Here is a 21,940-nt window from a genome sequence, read left to right as displayed (position 1 = left end):
AATTCCCCTCAGAAGAATCTCCAGGAAATAACAACAGCTAATGAACTGATCAAAAAGGATTTAAATAATATAACAGAAAGTGAATTTAGAATAATAGTCATAAAATTAATCGCTGGGCTTGAAAACAGTATACAGGACAGCAGAGAATCTCTTGCCACAAAGATCGAGGGACTAAGGAACAGTCACGAGGAGTTGAAAAACGCTTTAAACGAAATGCAAAACAAAATGGAAACCACAATGGCTCGGCTTGAAGAGGCAGAGGAGAGAATAGGTGAACTAGAAGATAAAGTTATGGAGAAAGAGGAAGCTGAAAGAAAGAGAGATAAAAAAATCCAGGAGTATGAGGGGAAAATTAGAGAACTAAGTGATACACTAAAAAAAAATAATATACGCATAATTGGTATCCCAGAGGAGGAAGAGAGAGGGAAAGGTGCTGAAGGGGTACTTGAACAAATTATAGCTGAGAACTTCCCTGAACTGGGGAAGGAAAAAGGCATTGAAATCCAAGAGGCACAGAGAACTCCCTTCAGACGTAACTTGAATCGATCCTCTGCACGACATATCATAGTGAAACTGGCAAAATACAAGGATAAAGAGAAAATTCTGAAAGCAGCAAGGGATAAACGTGCCCTCACTTATAAAGGGAGACCTATAAGACTCGTGACTGATCTCTCCTTTGAAACTTGGCAGGCCAGAAAGGCTTGGCACGATATCTACAGTGTGCTAAACAGAAAAAATATGCAGCCGAGAATCCTTTATCCAGCAAGTCTGTCATTTAGAATAGAAGGAGAGATAAAGGTCTTCCCAAACAAACAAAAACTGAAGGAATTTGTCACCACGAAACCAGCCCTACAAGAGATCCTAAGGGGGATCCTGTGAGACAAAGTACCAGAGACATCACTACAAACATAAAACATACAGACATCACAATGACTCTAAACCCATATCTTTCTATAATAACACTGAATGTAAATGGATTAAATGCGCCAACTAAAAGACATAGGGTATCAGAATGGATAAAAAAACAAGACCCATCTATTTGCTGTCTACAAGAGACTCATCTTAGATCTGAGGACACCTTTAGATTGAAAGTGAGGGGATGGAGAACTATTTATCATGCTCCTGGAAGCCAAAAGAAAGCTGGAGTAGCCATACTTATATCAGACAAACTAGACTTTAAATTAAAGGCTGTAACAAGAGATGAAGAAGGGCATTATATAATAATCACAGGGTCTATCCACCAGGAAGAGCTAACTATTATAAATGTCTATGCGCCGAATACCCGAGCCCCCAGATATATAAAACAATTACTCATAAACATAAGCAACCTTATTGATAAGAATGTGGTCATTGCAGGGGACTTTAACACCCCACTTACAGAAATGGATAGATCATCTAGACACACAGTCAATAAAGAAACAAGGGCCCTGAATGATACATTGGATCAGATGGACTTGACAGATATATTTAGAACTCTGCATCCCAAAGCAACAGAATATACTTTCTTCTCGAGTGCACATGGAACATTCTCCAAGATAGATCATATACTGGGTCACAAAACAAAGGCACAATTTCTTGCAATCATGAGCCTGTAGGTGGGGAGGGAGGAGAGCAAGCAGGGAGACAGACATCACATTGCCCCTGGGTACCACGTAGCCTCCCTTCCCATGAGAAAGGTAGTACGTGGATGACATTCGTGTAATCAATCCACAGGGCACAATAAAGAAGTCCAAGAACACAGTCAAGTAGATGGGAAGCATGGACCCTGTCTGTACAGTTTAGGAGCTATGGCTAGTACCCAGACAAGACATTTATCAAGCTCACAGTTCTAGGAGCTAGGACATCAAGGACACGAGCATCTATTTTAGGTAACTGTTTCTGGGCCTCGATTTCTCTGGGCTATTCCTGCTCTTTATAGTTTTACACCTTACCCTCTGCCTTCAGATCCCAAAGCTCGATAAAACAGGGGTCAGCATACAACAGCTCATGGGTCAAATCCAGCCCACTGCCTGTTTTTGTAAATAAAGTTTTACTGAAACATAGCCACACTCATCTGTTTAAACATCAACTGTGGCTGAGTCACACTACAACAGCAGATCTGAGTGGCTATAAGAGACCATGTGACCCCCCCCCCAACACCTAAAATACTTACTATCTGGCCCTTTATACAAAAAGTTTGGTGAATTTGCAACAACGTGGACAGAACTAGAGTGTATTATGCTGAGCGAAATTAGAGAAAGATAAATATCATTTCACTCACATGTGGAATTTAAGAAACACAACAGATGAACATAGGGGAAGAGAAGGAAAAATAAGATAAAAAGAGAGAGGGAGGCAAACCATAAGAGATTCTTAAATATAGAGAACTGAGGACTGATGGAGGGGAGGTGAGTGAGGGGATGGGCTAAATGGGTGATGGGTACTAAGGAGGGCACTTGTTGGGATGAGCACTGGGTGTCATATGTAAGAGATGAATCACTATATTCTACTTCTGAAATCATTATTACACTATATGTTAACTAAGCCGGATTTAAATAAAATTTTTAAAAAAGAAAAAAAAAAAGAAAAAGTTTGGCAATTCCTGCTCTAAAGCATCAAAGTGTTCAACAAGTCTTCCTTCCCAAGATTACCATCGTCAGTTTAACTGAAATAATTCACTTCCACATTGTCAGGTCTCTTCTTCTTCTTCTACTTTTTTTATATCCTCAGTTGTTTCACTCATAAACATGTTTTTTTCTTTTAAAAATTTTTTTAGTTTTAATTGTGGTAAAAGTCTCCATTCATAGTAATTTACAGAGGGAAGGAGTCTTACAAAAAGTAAAACTTTAAAATAGAGCGAAATCATTAACGTCGTGGTGTATCCCTTTAAAGGGATGCCAATCCTTGGCCAAAGCCTTTCTTGGAAATGTAAAAATGCAGGTTCTGTTACCTCCCTTTCCTCTCATGTTTGCGGATCATGCTGGATATCACAACTGCATATTCTTGAAAGACACTAATTATATGTAGGTCCGTTCCTTACTCCATGTGACAGTAAAAATTGGGTTTAATAGTCTTTCTGGTCTGCTTTTCAAAAGGAACCCAGGTTTATTAGTGTGTAAGCAGTATGTATGGCTTCACCAACTCAAAAATAAGCACCCCATCATCAACTAACTACCACAAAGAGATAATGCTCCTACTAAGAGGTATACAAGTTAAGATGTTAATTTTCAAAAGATGTCTTTTTTTTTTTTTTTTTTTAACTTGGGAAGAATTTACTTTCCACTTCCATAAAGAACAGAATGCCCACAATTTGGAATCAGAAAGACGAAATAATGTGTGTTTTACAGGTACACCATGAGATGCTATGATTTCAACCCCATCCCTCCCCAAATGAACAAGATCACAGCTATTCTGGTTTTTCTTAATGGAATCCACATAGCTGTAGCAAGGTATTTTAGAAATTAGTCTTTCATATACTCAAAATTGTTCCAAAAAATTACCTCCAACCGAAGTCCTACGAATGGCATATTTGTATCACACATAGCAACAAAGTGAGCTAGAACTTTATTGAAGGCACACATTTCTCCTGATCGTTTGGTTTTCTTAGGTTCTACTGGACACAGATCATCAGACAGCTAGAATGAAGAACACAAGTAGGCAAAAAAAAAAAAAAAAAAAATACAGGTGATGCAATTAGTTAAGACAGTTAAAATGACTATAGCTCAAGATTAATCAACAAATATTATTCATTCAACAAATATTTACTGAGCAAATATTTTGATGTAAATACTGGAAATTTAAGTAACTACTGTGTATTTGGCAAACTTTCTGGTGGAAATGGCGTATAATTAATTATTAATTAAAAGACAGGCATTTTCAAGAAAACATAGACAATTGTTATTTAAGCCTCATTGCCACCCAATCTCTTAAAAACCGTATCTAATTCTTATTTTTTAAACCCTATCTAGTTATCTCCCATATTAAAAATGGTTGAAGAAAGCAACAAAGTTAAAACACACAAATTCTGTGCTCATTTCTGTATGTGATCATACCTTGCGCTTGGTGCCGGTTTTAGGTGGTTTCCCAGATTTTGTGCGAAAAACCAGCTCCTGGACGTTTTCCTTGAACTGCTGCAGCAAGAGCGCCATCACAGGGGCGTCCTCACGCTCCGCAGCGTTCACAGACATGAAGTAGTACTTGTATGACAGCTGTGTGGGCTTATTGGGGACCTCCAACATCTCCACAACCTAAAAAGGCCCAAATCAGAAATGAGACTCAGAGAATTAAGTGTGGTAGATTTGCCACCTTACAGCAAGTAGGGCTCAGAACTGTGAATCTAACATAGATGGTTTTTCTTCTTTAAACAAGGACAAATCAGGATTCTCAACAAAAAAGGGATTCCTGTTAAATATATATACTTTGTTTTCTAAAAAAATAGAGCAGACTGAAGGACAAGAAAAGCAAAAACCACCATAAACTATAGCAAATGGAATATTTAGACTACTACAGCATTAACTGTTCTTGATATTCATACCTGAGCTTAAAACACTGTATGCTTAAGTCTAGCAGGTATGCTAGATTTTCTAGGATGGGACCTATTGATTGATTTTTTAAAGCTTGAGAGAGAACAAGAGCGGGGGAGGGGCAGAGAGAGAGGGAGAGAGAGAATCCCAAGCAGGCTCTGTGCCTACAGCATGTGGGGCTGGATCCCAAGAACCGTGAGTTCATGACCTGAGCCGAAGTGCATAGCTGGATGCTTCACAAACTAAGCAATCCAGGTGGCCCTAGCATGGTATCTATTTTAAATTGCCCTGTTGCCCTTAACCATCAAAACATCTTAAGAATTCCACTGTTATAGCAGAGAAAAATGACAACTAACTCTTACAACTGGAAGCATATAAAAATAAACCCTGATTTTCAACTAAAAAATAGGTCACGGTGAGGATAAAGACCACCACCACCACCACCACCAAGAGTCAACATGGAGGGGCGCCTGGGTGGCTCAGTGGGTTAAGTGTATGACTTCGACTCAGGTCATGATCTCATGGTCTGTGAGTCTGAGCCCTGCATGGGGCTCTGTGCTGACAGCTCAGAGCCTGGAGCCTGCTTCAGATTCTGTGACTCCCCCTCTCTCTGCACCTCTCCTGCTCACACTGTGTCTCTCTCTCTCAAAAATAAACAAACATTAAAAAAAAAAAAAGTCAACACTGATATAGAGCTTACTACACGCCAGGTACTGTCCTGATATTGGACAAATGTTAACACATTCAATCTTCCTAATAACTCTGTAGAGAAGGGATTATTATCTTCATTTTTCTGATGGAAAAACTGAGGTGCAAAATAGTTTGGTTACTTGCCCAAGGTCTCAGAGCTGAGAAGTGATAGACTCATGCTCTGATGCCAGTTTGGCTCCAGAGACCTTGCTCTTAACCACTATACCAGCTTACTATTTTCAATGTCTACCTAAAATTTAAGAAAAGTCCCCTAAATACTTTAGGGAGAGAAAGAAATGCCATTGGACCATTGCTCCGACACATACTTGCCTGTCTCTCTTCTCACCTCCCTTCTCTGCCTCTCCCCCTGCCTCCCCACACACTCTCTTCAGGAAATTCTTAGGCTAACACCTAATATCACACTGATGAACCTGAGGAAATAGAAGAATTAAAAGTAAAATGGATGCTTCACCAAAGAAGATAAAGGGATGGCAAATAAAACACATGAAAAGATATTTGATATCATCAGTCATTAGGACAGCATAAATTAAGATGACAATAAAATACCACTACACATCTATCAGAATGGCTAAAATTTTTTTTAGCCAAGGGCTGGCAAGAATGCAGAGCATCTAGAACTCTCTTGTATTGCCAACAGATATGAAAAATGGCCCGGCCAATTTGCAAAACAGTTTGGCAGTTTTTTATAAAGCTGGACATACACTGATCATATAACTTAACCCAACAATCCCACTAGTTATTTATCCAAAAGAAGTGAAAACTTAAGATCACAAAGAAACCTATATACAAACCTATATAGCAGCTTTATAATTGCCCCAATTGGAAATAACCCAGATGTCCTATCACCAGAGACTGGTTAAATAAACCATCCATACCATGAAATACTACTCCAATTAAAGGAATATTTGTTTTTATTTTTTAAAGTTTACTTATTTATTTTGAGAGACAGACAGAAGGAGGAGAGAGAGAGAGAGAGAGAGAGAATCTCAAGCAGGCTCCACACTGTCAGTGCAGAGCCGAAACGGGGTTCAAACTCATGAACTGCGAGGTGATGACCTGAGCTGAAACCAAGAGTTGGATGCTTAACCAACTGAGCCACCCAGGCACCCCAATTAAAGGAATGAACTATAACACCACCACAGTATGGGTGGAAATCAAAGGCATTATGCTGAGTGAAAGAAACTAGATCGATGGGCAAACCCATAAAGACAGAAAACAGGGGGCGCCTGGGTGGCTCAGTCGGTTAAGCGTCCGACTTCGGCTCAGGTCATGATCTCGCAGTCTGTGGGTTCGAGCCCCGCGTCGGGCTCTGTGCTGACAACTCGGAGCCTGGAGCCTGTTTCAGATGCTGTGTCTCCCTCTTTCTCTGACCCTCCACTGTTCATGCTCTCTGTCTCAAAAATAAATAAACATTTAAAAAAATTAAAAAAAAAAAAAAAAAAGACAGAAAACAGGTCAGTGGTCACCAGCTGAAAGTGGGAGGAGGGTTTAATTATAGAGATGCAGCACTAGGGCATTTTGGGGGTAATGGATCTGTGTTCTGCTGAGATGGGGATTACAACAGTGTATGCATTTATTCCAACTCAAACACAAAAAGTCTAAATTTTTCCTGTATGTAAATTACATCTTAATAAAGCTGACAAAAGTAAAATGGCAGAAAGACATTTAAAGGTAGCAAGCCTTGGGGCGCCTGGGTGGCTCAGTCGGTTAAGCATCTGACTTCAGCTCAGGTCATGATCTCACGGTTCATGAGTTCGAGCCCCGCATGGGGCTCTGTGCTGACAGCTCAGAGCCTGGAGCCTGCTTCAGATTCTGTGTCTCCCTCTCTCTCTGCCCCTCCCCCGCTCACATTCTGTCTCTCTCTCTCTCTCTCTCAAAAATAAACATTAAAAAAAATATTTAAAGGTAGCAAGACTTTCCTCTGTACTTCTTAATGTCCGTGGTCATTTCCACTTCTATGAATGTATCACCCCTACGTGAGAAATAAGAAGGATGAAGAGAATGTACATTCAGTTTTGGTCTAAACCATGTGAAACAACTTACTGCTTTTCAATAAGACATTAGTCACTGAAACTAACATTTGGCTTCTGGTGATACTAAATAAGATCAGAAATACTAAAACCATTTTGTCCGTGGCTGTGTATAAGGATCTTTGTGTGTTCATGGGTTTGATTATTATGCATATATTCTGAATATCATTTTATATGTAGACTAGGCAGCTCACCAAGAGCGGAAACAATCCTTTGTCATGTATCAAATCTAGTTCTACAGCTGGGGTTTTAAATTCAGAAAAAAGTGAAATTCACATCACTGACAGACTTACTGCTCTGCTCTACATAAATAACACTAACAAGATATGTCAGGGTACACATGGAACTTTTTTTAAAAGATACTATCTTTTTTAAAATTTTACTTATTTAATTTTTTTATGTTTATTTATTTTTGAGAGAGACAGAGCACAAGCAGGGGAGGAGCAGAGAAAGAGCAGGGGAGAGGAAGAGAGAGATGGAGACACAGAATCTGAAGCAGGCTCCAGGTTCTGAGCACAGAGCGTGACGCAGGGCTCGAACTCACAAACCATGAGATCATGACCTGAGCTGAAGTCGGACACTTAACTGACTGAGCCACCCCAGATGCCCCTTAAGATAATATCTTTTAAAAGTACAGCTCAAGACCTTAAAAAACTCACTCCTACGGGCGCCAGGGTGGCTCAGTCGGTTAAGTGTCTGACTTTGGCTCAGGTCATGGTCTCCTGGCTCGTGGACTCAAGCCCTACGTCAGGCTCTGTGCTGACAGCTCAGAGCCTGGAGCCTGCTTTGGATTCTGTGTCTCCATCTCTCTCTTCCTCTTCCTCCCTCTGTGTCTGCCCCTCCCCCACTCGCTCTTTCTCTCTCAAATATAAACATCAAAAAAATAAAATAAAATTCAATCCTATTGCCTTCAACCAACAATCTTGAATTAAGTTTTTTAAACATCTTATATTCTTTGCCAAAAACATCTACTTAGTATAAACAGAAATTTCTATAAGCAGGGAAATATATTTAGGGTGAGTTCATATTTCAAATTCTTGCAAATTTTAACCAATTCAAAGATCTCAAAGAAACTAACTAGAAGACACACAGAAAGAGTGAAAAAAGAACGAGAAAGGATCTTACCATGCCCTGAAAGGTACATACATCAAAAGGATGAGAATATAAAGCTACTTCACTTCAGCCAGCCCATATTTTAAAAAGCTGCATTATGCAAGTTAACATTTGATTAAAACCAATCAAGTTTCTCTGACACCAAGATATCCAAACATTCACAGTAGTTGCTTTCAAAATTCTTCTTATATAGAGATGCTTCATCCAAAGCAGAAACTAGGCCTCACTACAGGAAAGATCCAAGAGTGAGGGATAGAGGCACACCTATATTCCCCAACCCTGCCTGATCATCGTACCATTTCTTACACACATGATTTTCCTCTCTCCCTTACCCCTACCTCCTAGGTTGAAAATCACTAAACTTAAATATCCAATAAAATATATTTGTAAATTAAGTTAAGCAATAAATCATTTGAGATACTAAGAGAATGAACTGAATTCGATCACCCAAATCACCCCTTTTCATACTTACAATGTAGTACTGTGGAAGACGGGTAAGTTTAATGAACAGCTTATTCTTAGAAAGGTTTCCAATAGGATGGGTTGAGTAATTGGACAGCTGCAATGTTTCACTGGTTAATGTAGGCAAATGTTTTATAGATTGTTTGCAACGCTGTTGTCCAAGCCAAAACCTTAATTGAAAGAAAATAATTTACGTCACAAAATCATAGATTCTTCTGTGTGCAACTCATTTGTAAATTGATTACTGAAGACCACTAAAAAATAACAACCTGAAACTTAACTGCTAGTAAAAAGACACATAACCATACCGATGAATCATTTTTCCAGTTTTACATTGGTCTGTTAGTTCTAGTTCTTTTTCTTTGTTTTTAGAGACAGAGTGACAGTGGGGGACAGGGGCAGAGGGAGAGAAAGAGAATCTCAGGTAGGCTTCACACTCACCACAGAGCCCGATGCAGGGCTCGATCCCACAACTCTGGGATCATGACCAGAACCAAAATCAAGAATCGGATGCTCAACTGACTGAGTCACTCAAGCGCCCCTGTTAGTTCTAGCTCTAGTTTAAGGAATTGAAACTGCAATGTGAATGATTTTGATTAGTTATAAGGAAGAATTAACTAGTATTAAGGCTGGGACACTGTAGAAGTTTATTACAGAGGAGGACAGATTTCCTAGGGCTTATTAAGACAGCAATAACTAACCTCAACATCTTTCATAAAATGCCTTTAGTGTTTATAAAACAAAGAGAAAACAATAAATAGGTATAAAGGTGCCTAATTTTTCTTAAAAAAAATTTTTTAATGTTTATTTTTGAGAGAGCGTGTGCGCGTACGCAAGCTGGGTACCGGCAGACAGAGACAGAGACACAAAATCTGAAGCAAGATCCAGGCTCTGAGCCGTCACCACAGAGCTCAAGGCGGGACTTGAACCCACGAACCGTGATGACATGACCTGAACCGACTGAGCCACCCAGGTGCCTCAAATGTGCCTACTTTTTTTAGTATCACTGGAGATATACAGTCCTAGTTGTTATACTGTGTATGTGTAAAGTGATAGGTATATATAGCGGGTGCCAGGAAGGTATTAATTACCTTCTTTCCCTCCTCTCTCTCTCAGTTCAGCCACCAGATTTCAGTTTGAAGCTTTTTATAATATTCCTCTCACTTATTTCATTAGCTGTCCTTGAGGCTAGACACTGTGTGTGTGTGTGTATAAGATACGTGAAAAAGAGATAAAATGACTGGTTCACAACTTTCACTGATTCACAATGAAGTAACTACAGAAAATAAGAATACGAATTTAGAAACTTTTCACAGCAATGTAACAATTATCACAACATCCCAGCTCACGATCAGTAGGCTCACCTTGCTGAACAGGGTACAGACCCGTCCGGGTGCTGCTGCACTGGTGTGGTGAGCTGCGTGTGGCACCGACCCTGTGCTAGTCACATGCAGTAAAACCTAACATATGATGTTTGAAGGCTAGCTTGTCAACTATTACCCAAAAATGTAGAAGGTCTAGAAACCTGTTTTTTTCCCCACCGAAAAAACAAATTTAACTGCAACATCACAGAATCAATTGCTAGAACTGGCCACAAATGAAGAAATGAAGAAAAATCTTGAAAATACAACCATACTTGCTTCATTTTAAGGTAGAAGTTAAAAATGAATATTCTGAACTTGCTAAAACTGCTTTCAAATCTCTACTTCCAGTCCCATCAACAAGTGAGACTGTGAGACTGGTATCCCTATTATGTATGTTTTTAAAAGAAAAACAGAAAAAGATACACATTATCTCCTGTGACGAGCATCATCATCAATCCAACTTAGATAAGTTACAACAAGCAAGAAACAAGCTCATTTGTCACCTTAAAAATTCTAAACACAATGTAAATTCTAAATATATATAAACGTGTATTCATACGAATTGTAAACACAACATACTCTTTTCAAAGCACACATGGAATGGCCATTTTACTCAACCTTTTGTCTTATTACGATTTCATGGGACAAAAGAGTGAATTTTCTACATTAACTGCCTGTGTACACTTCCAATGAAAAACGTGTAGAGATTTTTTTCATTTTTATACTGTTTGTTCTGATTATATTTGTTGAGATGCAATTCTGTCTGTTGATCCTTACAATAAAAAAATTGGGGCTTTTATTTATTTTTTAAGTTTGTTTATTTATTTTGAGAGAGAGAGAGCAAGCAGGGGAGGGGCAGAAAGAGAGGGAGAAAGGGAATCCCAAGCAGGCTCCGTCGTGTCAGTGCAGGCTTGATCCCACAAACCATTGAGATCATGACCTGAGCCAAAATCAAGAGTCATATGCTCAACCGACTGAGCCACCCAGGCGCCCTGGGGCTTATATTTTATACATGTTTTTTCATTTCCTTTTTCTACAATTTGTTTTCATTGCATATGACAAGAAAGGTGATCACATGAACAGATGCTCAGAATCATTTGTCATTAGAAAACTGTAAACTAAAACCACAACGCAATACCTCATCACACTCACCAGGATGGCTATAGTCAAAAATGGTAACAAGCTTCGGCAAGGACTCAGGGAAATGGAAACCCTCAAATATTGCTGATGTGATTTTAAAATGGCATAGCTACTCTGGAAACTAGTTTGGCAGTTTCTTCGATAAGCTAAACATAAATGTACTGTATGACCCAGCAATTCTACTCTTAGTGGAATGAAAATGTTAAGTTCACATATAGACTTAGACATGACTATTCACAGCAGCATTACTCATAACAGGCAAAAAGTGAAACAACCCACATGCCCATCAATTTAGGAATGGATAAACAATGTGGTATATATCCATATAACAGAATATTATTCAACCACAAAAAGGAATTAAGCATCGATAACTGCTACAACATGGATGAACCTCAAAACATTATGCTAAGTGAAAGAAGCCAGTCACAAAAGACCACATACTTTATGATTCCCTTTCTATAAAATGTCCACACACACACACAAATCTATAAAAGCAGAAAGTAGATTCATAGTTGCCAGGGGCTGAAGTTGGGAATGAGGTTTAACTGTAAATGAACACCTGCTTGGGGTGATGAAAATGTTCCAAATGTTCTAAAAATGGATTGTGATTATGGTTAAACTCAGTAAATTTACTGCAAGTCATTGAATTACACACTTAAAATGGGTGAATTTTACGGTACGTAAATTATACCTCAATAAAGTTATTTCAAAAAATTAATGTCCCATGACAGATTAACAGATGAGCAATAAGCTGGTCATTCACCAAAGATCATTTGAGAAGCATGATTACAAGTGATAACCAGGGGACCTTTCTTATAAATTATGTGTTTAAGTACACAGACACATTTGATAAGTTTAAGGCTTTGGGGACTTGGCCTTCTGGTTTTAGGTTATATTTCCTCTCGCTGGAACTGCCAGATAAACCACCTCAAGTTATGCAAGCTGTGAATTATTGAGCATTTAAGTATTTGAACCTTATTTGTTTAGCCAGAATGCACAACAATGCACCAAAAAATGCCAAAGCGCTAAAAATTTTGGAATTTGTTATTAGAGTATTCCTTACTCAGAGTAAGGAGTATCACTTTTCATACACAGTTAAACTAAACAGCTATTCAAAAGGAGGCTCATATAATATCACCAATCTGGTTGGCATTAAAAATCACATCTCGTTAACGAAAACACTACTTGATTATAGTGAAGCCTTCAAATATTTATACAACTCAAACTAGCAAAAGGAGAAGGGGTAGGCTAGATCACAAAGAACAGTCTAGCCCTCACCCCTTCTCCATTTGACAGTTTGGGTTTTGAGCTCCGCAATTTATTTTTATCCCTTGGAATTTTATTAATTTTAAAAGCGAGTTTGTTAGAGTTGCCATAATGGCACCTCTGTGTACCAGGGTGGCAATGAAACCTCACAGAATTGTCTTTAGCTCCATTTTCAATTTTATTTAGTTTGACAGTATGAAGCATTCAAAGGACTTTGAGACAATATTGAATGACAGTATTAGAGAAGCAGAAACAACTATTCTGAAGGGTCAGCTGGTAGATTCATACCATGAAGATTATCCTGGGTAAGAACAAATAAGACTATTGCAGAGAACACTAGAGTCAATACAATCCATTGTGTAAGTGATTTGCAGAGTGCTTTTCCAGGAGGAACCATGGCGACGAGTGAAAAGTTGAGTGTCATGCCCTTCATACCTGTATTTGCCCTAGAGGGGAACTGGATACAAAACATTGCTATCTTGGGCCTATTCCAAGACAATTTCGATTCCAAGTACCAAAAGGTGCTCAAGTTTCACGTCATAAACATTAAGGACAGTGACTGATCAAGAGTAATGACGGAGAAGAAAATATATCGTGTCAAAATAACTTTCCATTTTTAGTCTTGAGCTAAATAAATAAGCTTACTTAAGTTGTTGAATCCAAGGAATAATTCGTTTCATATCATCGTTCACAGACTTCTCCATGTCATCCAGCGTGGCCTGGTCTATAGAATATAGCACTTCATTAATTCGTTGCTTACACGAGGCACAAAATATTTAGGTAGCCCAGAACTTAAATGAAAATTATTGTTTTAGGCAAAAATTAGTGTTATTTTTGAGTCAGAGAAAAACTAAACTAAATCCATCATTAGGCATAAATTAACCTAATTTGTTTTCTCTCTTTAACATTTAGGGAGAGTTATAGTTAAGACAACTGATTAATAGCAAATATACATTAGCAGGAAGAACAAGTAACAAACACATGAACTCATTATCTGCCTGCATTTCAATTCCCAAACCCTAGGCCTAGTTAATTAATATTTTTAACTTGCATGTATTTCTAACTCCTAGTATTACCAAACTTAGAACCTTAAAAATGTAAAAACTGTAAAACTCCACTAAAATATTTATTTATTCAACACAAATGGTTTCTGGCATAAGCAAGAGCTGTTGGCTGAAGTTCAGCTTCCTAAATGTCACTTAGAATTTTTAATGACACCGAAAAAATGCTAACAATAGCACGTTTTGAACAAAAGCAAAATATACAATGATTTCAGCTCAAGAAAAAAAGTATAAGAAAATTAGTGCAGCATTGCCATGGTTTAATTGTACCCCCCAAAATTCGTATGTCGAAGCCCTCACTCCTAATGTGATGATGGTATTTAGAGATGGGGTCTTTGGGAGATAATCAGGTTTAGATGAGGTCATGAGGGTGGCACTGTCTTGATGGGATTAGTGCCCTTATAAGAAGAGTCACCAGAGAGCTTGCTCTCCTCTTCTGCCGTGATGACAGGGAGAAGGCCTGGGCCCACGAGCCAGGAACAGAACCCTCACCATAATCTGACCATGCCGGCAACCTGATTTTATGCTTCCAAACTCTAATACTATGATAAAATAAATTTTTCTTTTTAACAACCTACTCTGTGGTCCTTTGTTATGGCAGCCTCAGCTAAAATAAGCATATATCCCCTAAAACAAGAATGACTGCCAACAGGTAACTTTTTTTGGCTTCTCTCAGTTTTACATGGTCATCTTCTTTATCTATGAGTGTGTACTGTGTAAACAGTCAAGAAAACAGTTAAGCAAAAAAAATTCTGAAGGATGAACAACAGCTGCCTTGTGGTTCAAAACCACAGTTAAACGGTAATTCATAAGTGTGTCACTAATAAGCCATCATAAATGCGATGTGATTCAAAGTAATGAAGCCAGTTTTCCATGAACGGTTCATAGAAAAAGCTATCTTTTTTTTCTTAAGTTTATTTATTTTTTTAGTAATCTCTACACCCAATGTGTGGGGCTCAAACTCACGACCCCGAGATCAAGAGTCAAATGCTCCTCCGACTGAGCCAGCCAGGCTCCCTGAAACACTTACCTTTACAGCTATATGAGCAGAAAATCATTTATTTTCACTCATCTAGCTTAATATTAATTTCAAATGGTAAATGTGCTAATATATTCAAGAACACTGTTCCATTAGCAATACAAAAACACTACGTTCCAAGTAGTTCATCATTTCAGAACACCAACTCGGTAACAGAACATGGTAAATCAAACTTTAATTTCGACTGTGTTTAACTCAGAAATATAAACATCCTTTCCTTCAGGATTCTGTACCCTAAGTCATCTTTTAGATGTTTATACTGTCATTCGTATATGTTCTTTAGCCATTAGAATCCCTTGTAGTCATTTCCATGTCACCTGACTGTTAGTGGTAAAACAGTTCATCTAAAAACCATCAGCCATCACCATTATTACTTCTACATAAGAGAAACAACATAAATGTACTTCATACTGGGAAATTTAACTTCTGGGAAGAGAAAATCCCAGGCAGGGTTAAAATTGGCCCCAAGGAACGGACATCGGCCAGAGTCATTCCTTCCACATCTACTTTCTGTACTGCTGATACCACCCCTTCCCAATACCTAATGGCAGAAAAATTTTGTTTTGCTTTTGTCAAAATATTTTTCCTTACACTGAGTGACCATGTCATTGGGTAACTTACCAAGTCCATAAAGCATCAATTGAAACATTCCAGAATGCAAGTCTACAAAAATGTGTAGACACTCCGAGTTACCGCAGGGCTCCAAGATGGGAACGACAAGAGCTGGAAGTGCAGTCTCTATGGAAGCTGAACAGTTAAGAATGAAAAAGTGTATTTCTATCTGAATATTTTCCACAAAAGATCATTTCTCAGTGTGTAGAAACAAACCAACTATCAAACAATCCTGAATATCAGAGGAAAAACATGATTTTGCAAAACTGGACTGGTACTATTATGTCAATTAGTAGCTCAAAAGGAAGAATGTATTCCTCGGGGTGACTTGAAACGAACATACCCATCTCAACCGCTACAGCAAAAAAAATCCCAGGATTCCTTTAAAAAAAAGGTTAAAATAGCTAGGGAAAATATTAACTTCATCAGTGAGCCGAGTTCTAGTTTTACTTTTCACTCAGTAATCACTAAGTTAGTTTTTAAGGATTTTCTTTTTGATACAGTGGGAAGAAAATGGTTTGGTAGACAGAATAAATTTCATCAACGGCCTAAATATTTTCAATGTCATTCCTCACAAAGAGAGGTTTTCTGGCAATTAGGGCCCATGTTGTTTAAGAAAAACACTTGAAAACCATTAAACATTATTGTTTATATAGGAAAAACATTTTTTTCTTCACGTTACTTCTATACCTCATTTTCAAGTCACAGATGAAATAAGAACATAAGCAATTGTTACACACAAAGTCCCAAGGCTGCCAATATACTCGTTCTCAAGTTTCACAGTATTTCCACCTGGCCCAATTAACTCTTCCCTTAATCCCACAAGCTGGCATAACGAAATCCACTAAAGGAGCAGAGCATTCATTGAAATCACACCCCGTGCTGATCAGGTGGAGGAGTTCTAAAGAAATATGCTCTTCTAGTTATCATGGTCCTCTAATGCTACAGCACAGAAAAAAGGCAGGCAGTGAGGAGAGTGGTTACATAGGCCCAGCCTTTCACCAGGTGTGACTCCTCTGTGCTACTTTGTTAAACAAGAACAGTAACATCTTCCTGTCCATGCCTTGGGTCCTTAGGAGGAAGAAATGACAAGTTTGAAAAGGTGCCTTACAAAGCAAAGTGCTCAACAATGTACATTCTCTATACCCCTTTCATGAATCAAAGAAACAAGCCAAACCCTCTCATCAGGCATCTGCACAATAATGAAAATGGGCAGAGTTACCACTGGTGCTATCTATACAAAGAAACTATCAAACGAGTTAATAAAGCAAAGAGAGCTGCAGGAGACATATTTAATCAGATGAAAACAAACTGCTTTCCAGTCCATCTACTACATTTGTGAAGAACTGTTGAACATACAGGGCCAGCAGAGCTCTCACCTAAAACACACACACACATACACACACACGAAAGAACAAATAGGTACAAACAGAAATTCCTCTTACAATACCTTATAACTCAGAGCAGGAAGACAAATTAGTTCAAATGATGTTTTGCTGAATTTACCAGGTTAATATAATAAATAGTGCTTACAGATCTGAAGCAGGGTTGCTAGGTTTCCACATCTATCTGGACTGTTAATAATTCCCAATGGAGAAGGAATGTATTCTTAGTGTAGTAATGGTGTAAAACTAATTCTGACAATTGGGATAACAATGATCATTCCAATCTAATTATCAAAATTGAGTATTCTTGAAAAGACAGGGCATTAGAGAAGAATATAGAAAGCACAGTCCAAAAGATAAAACATACTTTGATGTATCTCTAATGACTGCCAATGTCCACATTTTTCTTTGCAAAAAATAAGATATATAAGGCCCTAAGCATTTAAAGGCAACTGGCTTGAAGGTATCAAAAATGGCAAAACTTAAAACACAGAAGGGAGAGTTAAAGGTTGTGCAAGATGACAGGATGGTACACTCCTCTTTCCTGAAACAGAAATATATACACATCTCCTTTTTGATTTCTCCCTATTTATCAAGGACAAAATGAGGAATGGACCAATACATAGTAATGTAAAGTGTGAAGACTAAAGAGAAGCAACTAAAGCCCAGGTAGGAATAGCTGCGTGTGGTTCTCAGCTTCTGAACTGCCCTGGATCCCTTGATTCTGGCTCTGACAGAGCACAACACAAGGGAGACTCCCCTGGCTTTCAAGAGACAGGAATGCTGCAAGCGAGGCCACCTGGGGCAAGTGACCTGAAGTGCCTTGCACTGCCTTTTTTGACCTTCTCTCCAAAGTTCTGCCTACTCTCCCTTGAGACATTCCCACCCCCATGAAACCACATGCTGCCATCTAGACCGTCCAAACCTGCTATCTGTACATTCCCCTAGCCCTCCCTTGAAATGCTCCATTGTCCAAGCTACTCACTTCCTTGGCTTATTCCAGGGAGGAGTTGGAAGAAAAGCCAGGTGATTAAGGGTGATTGCACAAAGGGATTCCAAGAACAGCCCTAGGTCCCAGTAAAGGATTTGACTAAAGCATGCTTTCCCATCACAAAAGGGATCAAGTAAGACTACACGAAGAATACAAATGCATGAACATGAATTTTAAAAACAAGCTAAAGCATAGGTAATAAAATGGTGGGTCAGCAGGCCCTTTCCTATAATGGCCCTCATATCCACAACTGTTCTGATTAAAGCAGGTCTGAGGGGCCCAACCCCACACACAAGCACCGACCTCTCCTCCAAAACACAGTCTCCAAAGCACCCTTCTCTCACACCCAGAATTCTACAGACACCTAGAACTAGAAAACCGATGCTGGAGCACACTCCCACTAGAGTCAGAGATCTAGGAAGAGCCTGGACTAACATCCTTGAGTTACAGATGAGAATGGAGCCCAAAGAATGCTACTTGTTCAAGAGCATGCAGCTCAACTCACACCTTCTGGCTGCCCAACCAGTGAGATCTCTACAAAATGGTGCTAAAGAAAAATCTTTGCGGGGCGCCTGGGTGGCGCAGTCGGTTGAGCGTCCGACTTCAGCCAGGTCACGATCTCGCGGTCCGTGAGTTCGGGCCCCGCATCAGGCTCTGGGCTGATGGCTCGGAGCCTGGAGCCTGTTTCCGATTCTGTGTCTCCCTCTCTCTCTGCCCCTCCCCTGTTCATGCTCTGTCTCTCTCTGTCCCAAAAATAAATAAAAAACGTTGAAAAAAAAAAAATAAAAAAAAAAAAAAAAGAAAGAAAAATCTTTGCAACTTACATTAACAAGACACAAAAGTACGTTTCTTATGTAAACACCTGGTCACTCTATTTTTCAAAGTAATTTAAGTATCTCCTGGGCAAACATACTGAGTTTTTACTTACTTAAAACAAACTAAACCTTGTTTACAGATGATACTAAATTAAACCAGAGCTTATCAAAATATCAAAAGATCACAAACCCTGATTTTCTACAATCCCAACAAATGAATTTTAGAATTTTACTATTTTGAAAAATCAGAAATAAAAAAAAAAATCGGTACCTAATAGGGTTCTTTACGAACGAAAGGTATATTTCAACAGGGTGCCAAGACTACTAAATGGGAAAACTTTATTTTTTCACCAAATGTTACTGGAATGACTGTGTATCCCCTTACAAAAGAATGCAGTTGGACCACCACTTCATACCACATACAAACATTAACTCAAAAAGTAATCTAAATGTAAGAGCTAAAACTACTCAACAGAAGATGTTTAAGAATCATTAGGGAGATTCAAATAAAAACCACAAAGAAATACCAGTTCACACCCACCAGAACGGCTAAAAACAAAAAGGACAATAACAGGTCTTGGTAAATATTCAAAGAAACTGGAACCCTCAAACACTACTGGTGGTGGGATTAAGAGGTGGTGTTAAACATGTAAAAAGGTAAAACAGAGTCACCATATGACCCAGCCCTTCCACTACTAGGTACATGGCCAGGAGAAATGAAAACAAGTCCACACAAAAACCTGTACAAGAACGTTCATAGCAGTGTTATTCATCATAGGGGGAAAAAAAAGTGGAAGGAACCCCATCAACGATGAATGGATAAATAAAATGTGGTATATCCATGCAATGGATTGTTTGACAATAAAAATGAAGTACCAAAGCATGCTTTAATATACACAAACCTCAAAAACGTTATGCTAACAACAATATGCAGAAGACCACACATTATATGATTTCATTTATCTGAAATGTCCAGAACAGGCAATTCTATAGAGACAGAAGGTAGATTAGTGGTTGCCAAGAGCTGAGGGGAGGGATGAATAGGGGAGTGACTGCTACTGGATACGGAGTTTCTTTGGGGGATGATGAAAATGTTCTAAAATTAGACTGTGGAGACAGTTGTACAACTTGAGTATGTTAAAGAAAAAAACCACTGAATGAGTGAATTGTATGCAAATTATACCTCAAAACTATTACTAAAAAAGAACAAAACAGGAGGGTGGTTATGTGTGCTTTCTAACCCCAATGAAAGTTTTTGTTTGTTTTTTTTTTTTTTGAAAGTTTTGATTATACTTCCTAATCAGAAAATTTAGGTCTGTATTTATAACATCTTTGCTTGAGGGATTCAAGTGGGGGCAGGGGGATGAGGACTTCCATGTACCTTATAATTAAATTAAAATCATCAAGACTTGATAAATCTAATGTTAAGCCCTGTTGGGGCTAGTGAACATGCCCCCTCAAAATAGATTAAAACACTACATTCATTCATCAGATGTCTAGCATACTTTGTATTTAAGGCCTGCACTTGTTTAGTTAAGCTGTTTCCACTTAGTCTTTAGTCTGTCTCAGACCCTCTTTCACACCTCTGTTCTTTCACTTTCTTTGAATGACTATGTATTCTGAATACAAATTTATTTTCCTGTCTGTCCTCTCTTCAGGCAGTATTTTTAGCTAATTCGTCAAAGTGGTACCAAAGAAGCTGCTTTTTTAAGTATAATGGATTGAGCTGGGCTCTGTGACGGTGCAACGCAGTACTTTAGCTACCACAGTTATTAAAGACATCATTTTTACGGCACTTCACATACATCGTTTCACTTAATTAAAGGCTGTTCACTGTGGGCACAAGGTCATCACAACCAAAAACTGAGGTAGGGATAGTGTATGCTTATAATACTGTGAAACTATTACTAGAATGAAAGCACTTACTTTCTAAATGATTGTCCCCCGAAGCTCTAAACGTACTTACTAAGTGAACTTAGAAGATTTTTCGCTATGAGTGTATATGTGTTTCTTATTTGAGGCCTGCTCATGTATTAACAACTAAATAAAAATCTTTAAAAAGACAAAGGATAAATTCTGCTTCACTCAAAGAGACATATTTTATAAATAACATCATAAGTATCTGCAAAGCTACCTTATTCTTAGAAGATGACCTAAAAGAAATGATTCATATTCAAATGTTAAAATAACTTCCATTTCGATAGGAAAAAAAAATTTAAGGAGGTTCAATATGCATACCTTTAAAAAAGAAGGCCAAACTAAATAATTAAAAAGAAAATTAGAGAAAAATTTGGACAAGCTTGGTAGATCACAAATTAAAATGCAGAAATGCCCAACTCCACAACAAAACCAGGAAAAAAGTCTAATTAAGAAAGACGTTTCATAAAATAAAAGTGGATACTAATGAAAACAAAAGAAAGGTGGAAATGCCAGTTTAAAAGAACCTACAGTTTTCGTTGGCATTGAAGCCTCTCAGAATGGCCTTCAGCTCCTGGAGCTTCTGATGAGCTCGTGCATGGACGCTGTCAATCAGGAGCTTTTCTATTGATAAGTGATCAATCTGCATAAATAAGAACAGAATCATATGTGCAATTTAAACATTTTCACTTTAAAAGTCTGAGAGTAGATTACTGTGGCTCAAGGTAGTTCCTTTTAGAATCACAGAGTGTTAACCAGTAGAAGAAAGCAAACTTAAAGGTAAAAAAGATAAACTTAGATGGTATTGGGAGCTTAAAGACTACAGCTAACATTTTGGCAATTACAAATCAAGATAGGTTATGTACTGGTTATCAGTGATTAAATGTCAAACCTTAACAATAAAATGGTGATATGACCTAAATTTTAAAATGTGAAAGAACATCTTACGAATTATACATAACATTAGTTATTTAAAAAAACAAATGTGGGGCACCTAGGTGGCTCAGTTGTTTAAGCATCCAACTCTTGATTTCCGCTCAGGTCACGATCTCATGGTTCCTGAGATTGCGCTGATAGTGCGGAGGCCACTTGGGATTCTCTCTCTCTCTCTCTCTCTCTCTCCCTCTCCCTCTCCCTCTCCCTCTGCCCCTCCCCCACTTGCATGCGTGTACTCTCTCTCAAAATAAATAAACATTAAAAAAAACCCACAAATGCAAAAGCATAATATTCACATAAAACAAGTTTAATAAAGGGTTTTAGGAACAATCAGGTATTTTATCTTTTTATTTTAATATTCATTTCTTTTTGAGACAGAGACAGTTGAGAGAGACAGAGTATGAGCAGGGGAAGGGGCAGAGAGAGAGGGAGAGACAGAATCCAAAGCAGGCTCCAGGCTGTCAGCTGTCAGCACAGAGCCCCACGTGGGGCTCGAACTCACGAACTGTGAGGTCATGACCCCAGCCGAAGTCGGCGCTCAACCGACTGAGCCACTCAGGCGCCCCCTTTATTATTTTTTAAGTAGGCTCCATGCC

General features: G+C 38.5%; 1 protein-coding gene across 1 annotated transcript in view; it reads right to left on the bottom strand.

The window, feature by feature from the left end:
* LOC125916879 (mediator of RNA polymerase II transcription subunit 14-like) overlaps nucleotides 1-21,940 on the bottom strand; it is a 45,656-nt gene that overhangs the window by 7,786 nt on the left and 15,930 nt on the right. Inside the window, exons 10-15 of the mRNA XM_049623140.1 lie at nucleotides 20,940-21,051; nucleotides 15,310-15,435; nucleotides 13,234-13,312; nucleotides 8,829-8,988; nucleotides 4,032-4,226; nucleotides 3,480-3,614 (exon numbers count right to left, since the gene is read on the bottom strand). Of these exons, the coding sequence (XP_049479097.1) occupies nucleotides 3,480-3,614; nucleotides 4,032-4,226; nucleotides 8,829-8,988; nucleotides 13,234-13,312; nucleotides 15,310-15,435; nucleotides 20,940-21,051 (807 nt within the window). The remainder of the gene's footprint in view (nucleotides 1-3,479; nucleotides 3,615-4,031; nucleotides 4,227-8,828; nucleotides 8,989-13,233; nucleotides 13,313-15,309; nucleotides 15,436-20,939; nucleotides 21,052-21,940) is intronic.

Source organism: Panthera uncia, unplaced genomic scaffold (genome assembly GCF_023721935.1).
Source record: "Panthera uncia isolate 11264 unplaced genomic scaffold, Puncia_PCG_1.0 HiC_scaffold_1290, whole genome shotgun sequence".
Lineage (NCBI taxonomy): Eukaryota > Metazoa > Chordata > Mammalia > Carnivora > Felidae > Panthera > Panthera uncia.
Note: the sequence above shows the minus strand (reverse complement) of the source record. Positions and strands in the feature narration are given on the sequence as shown.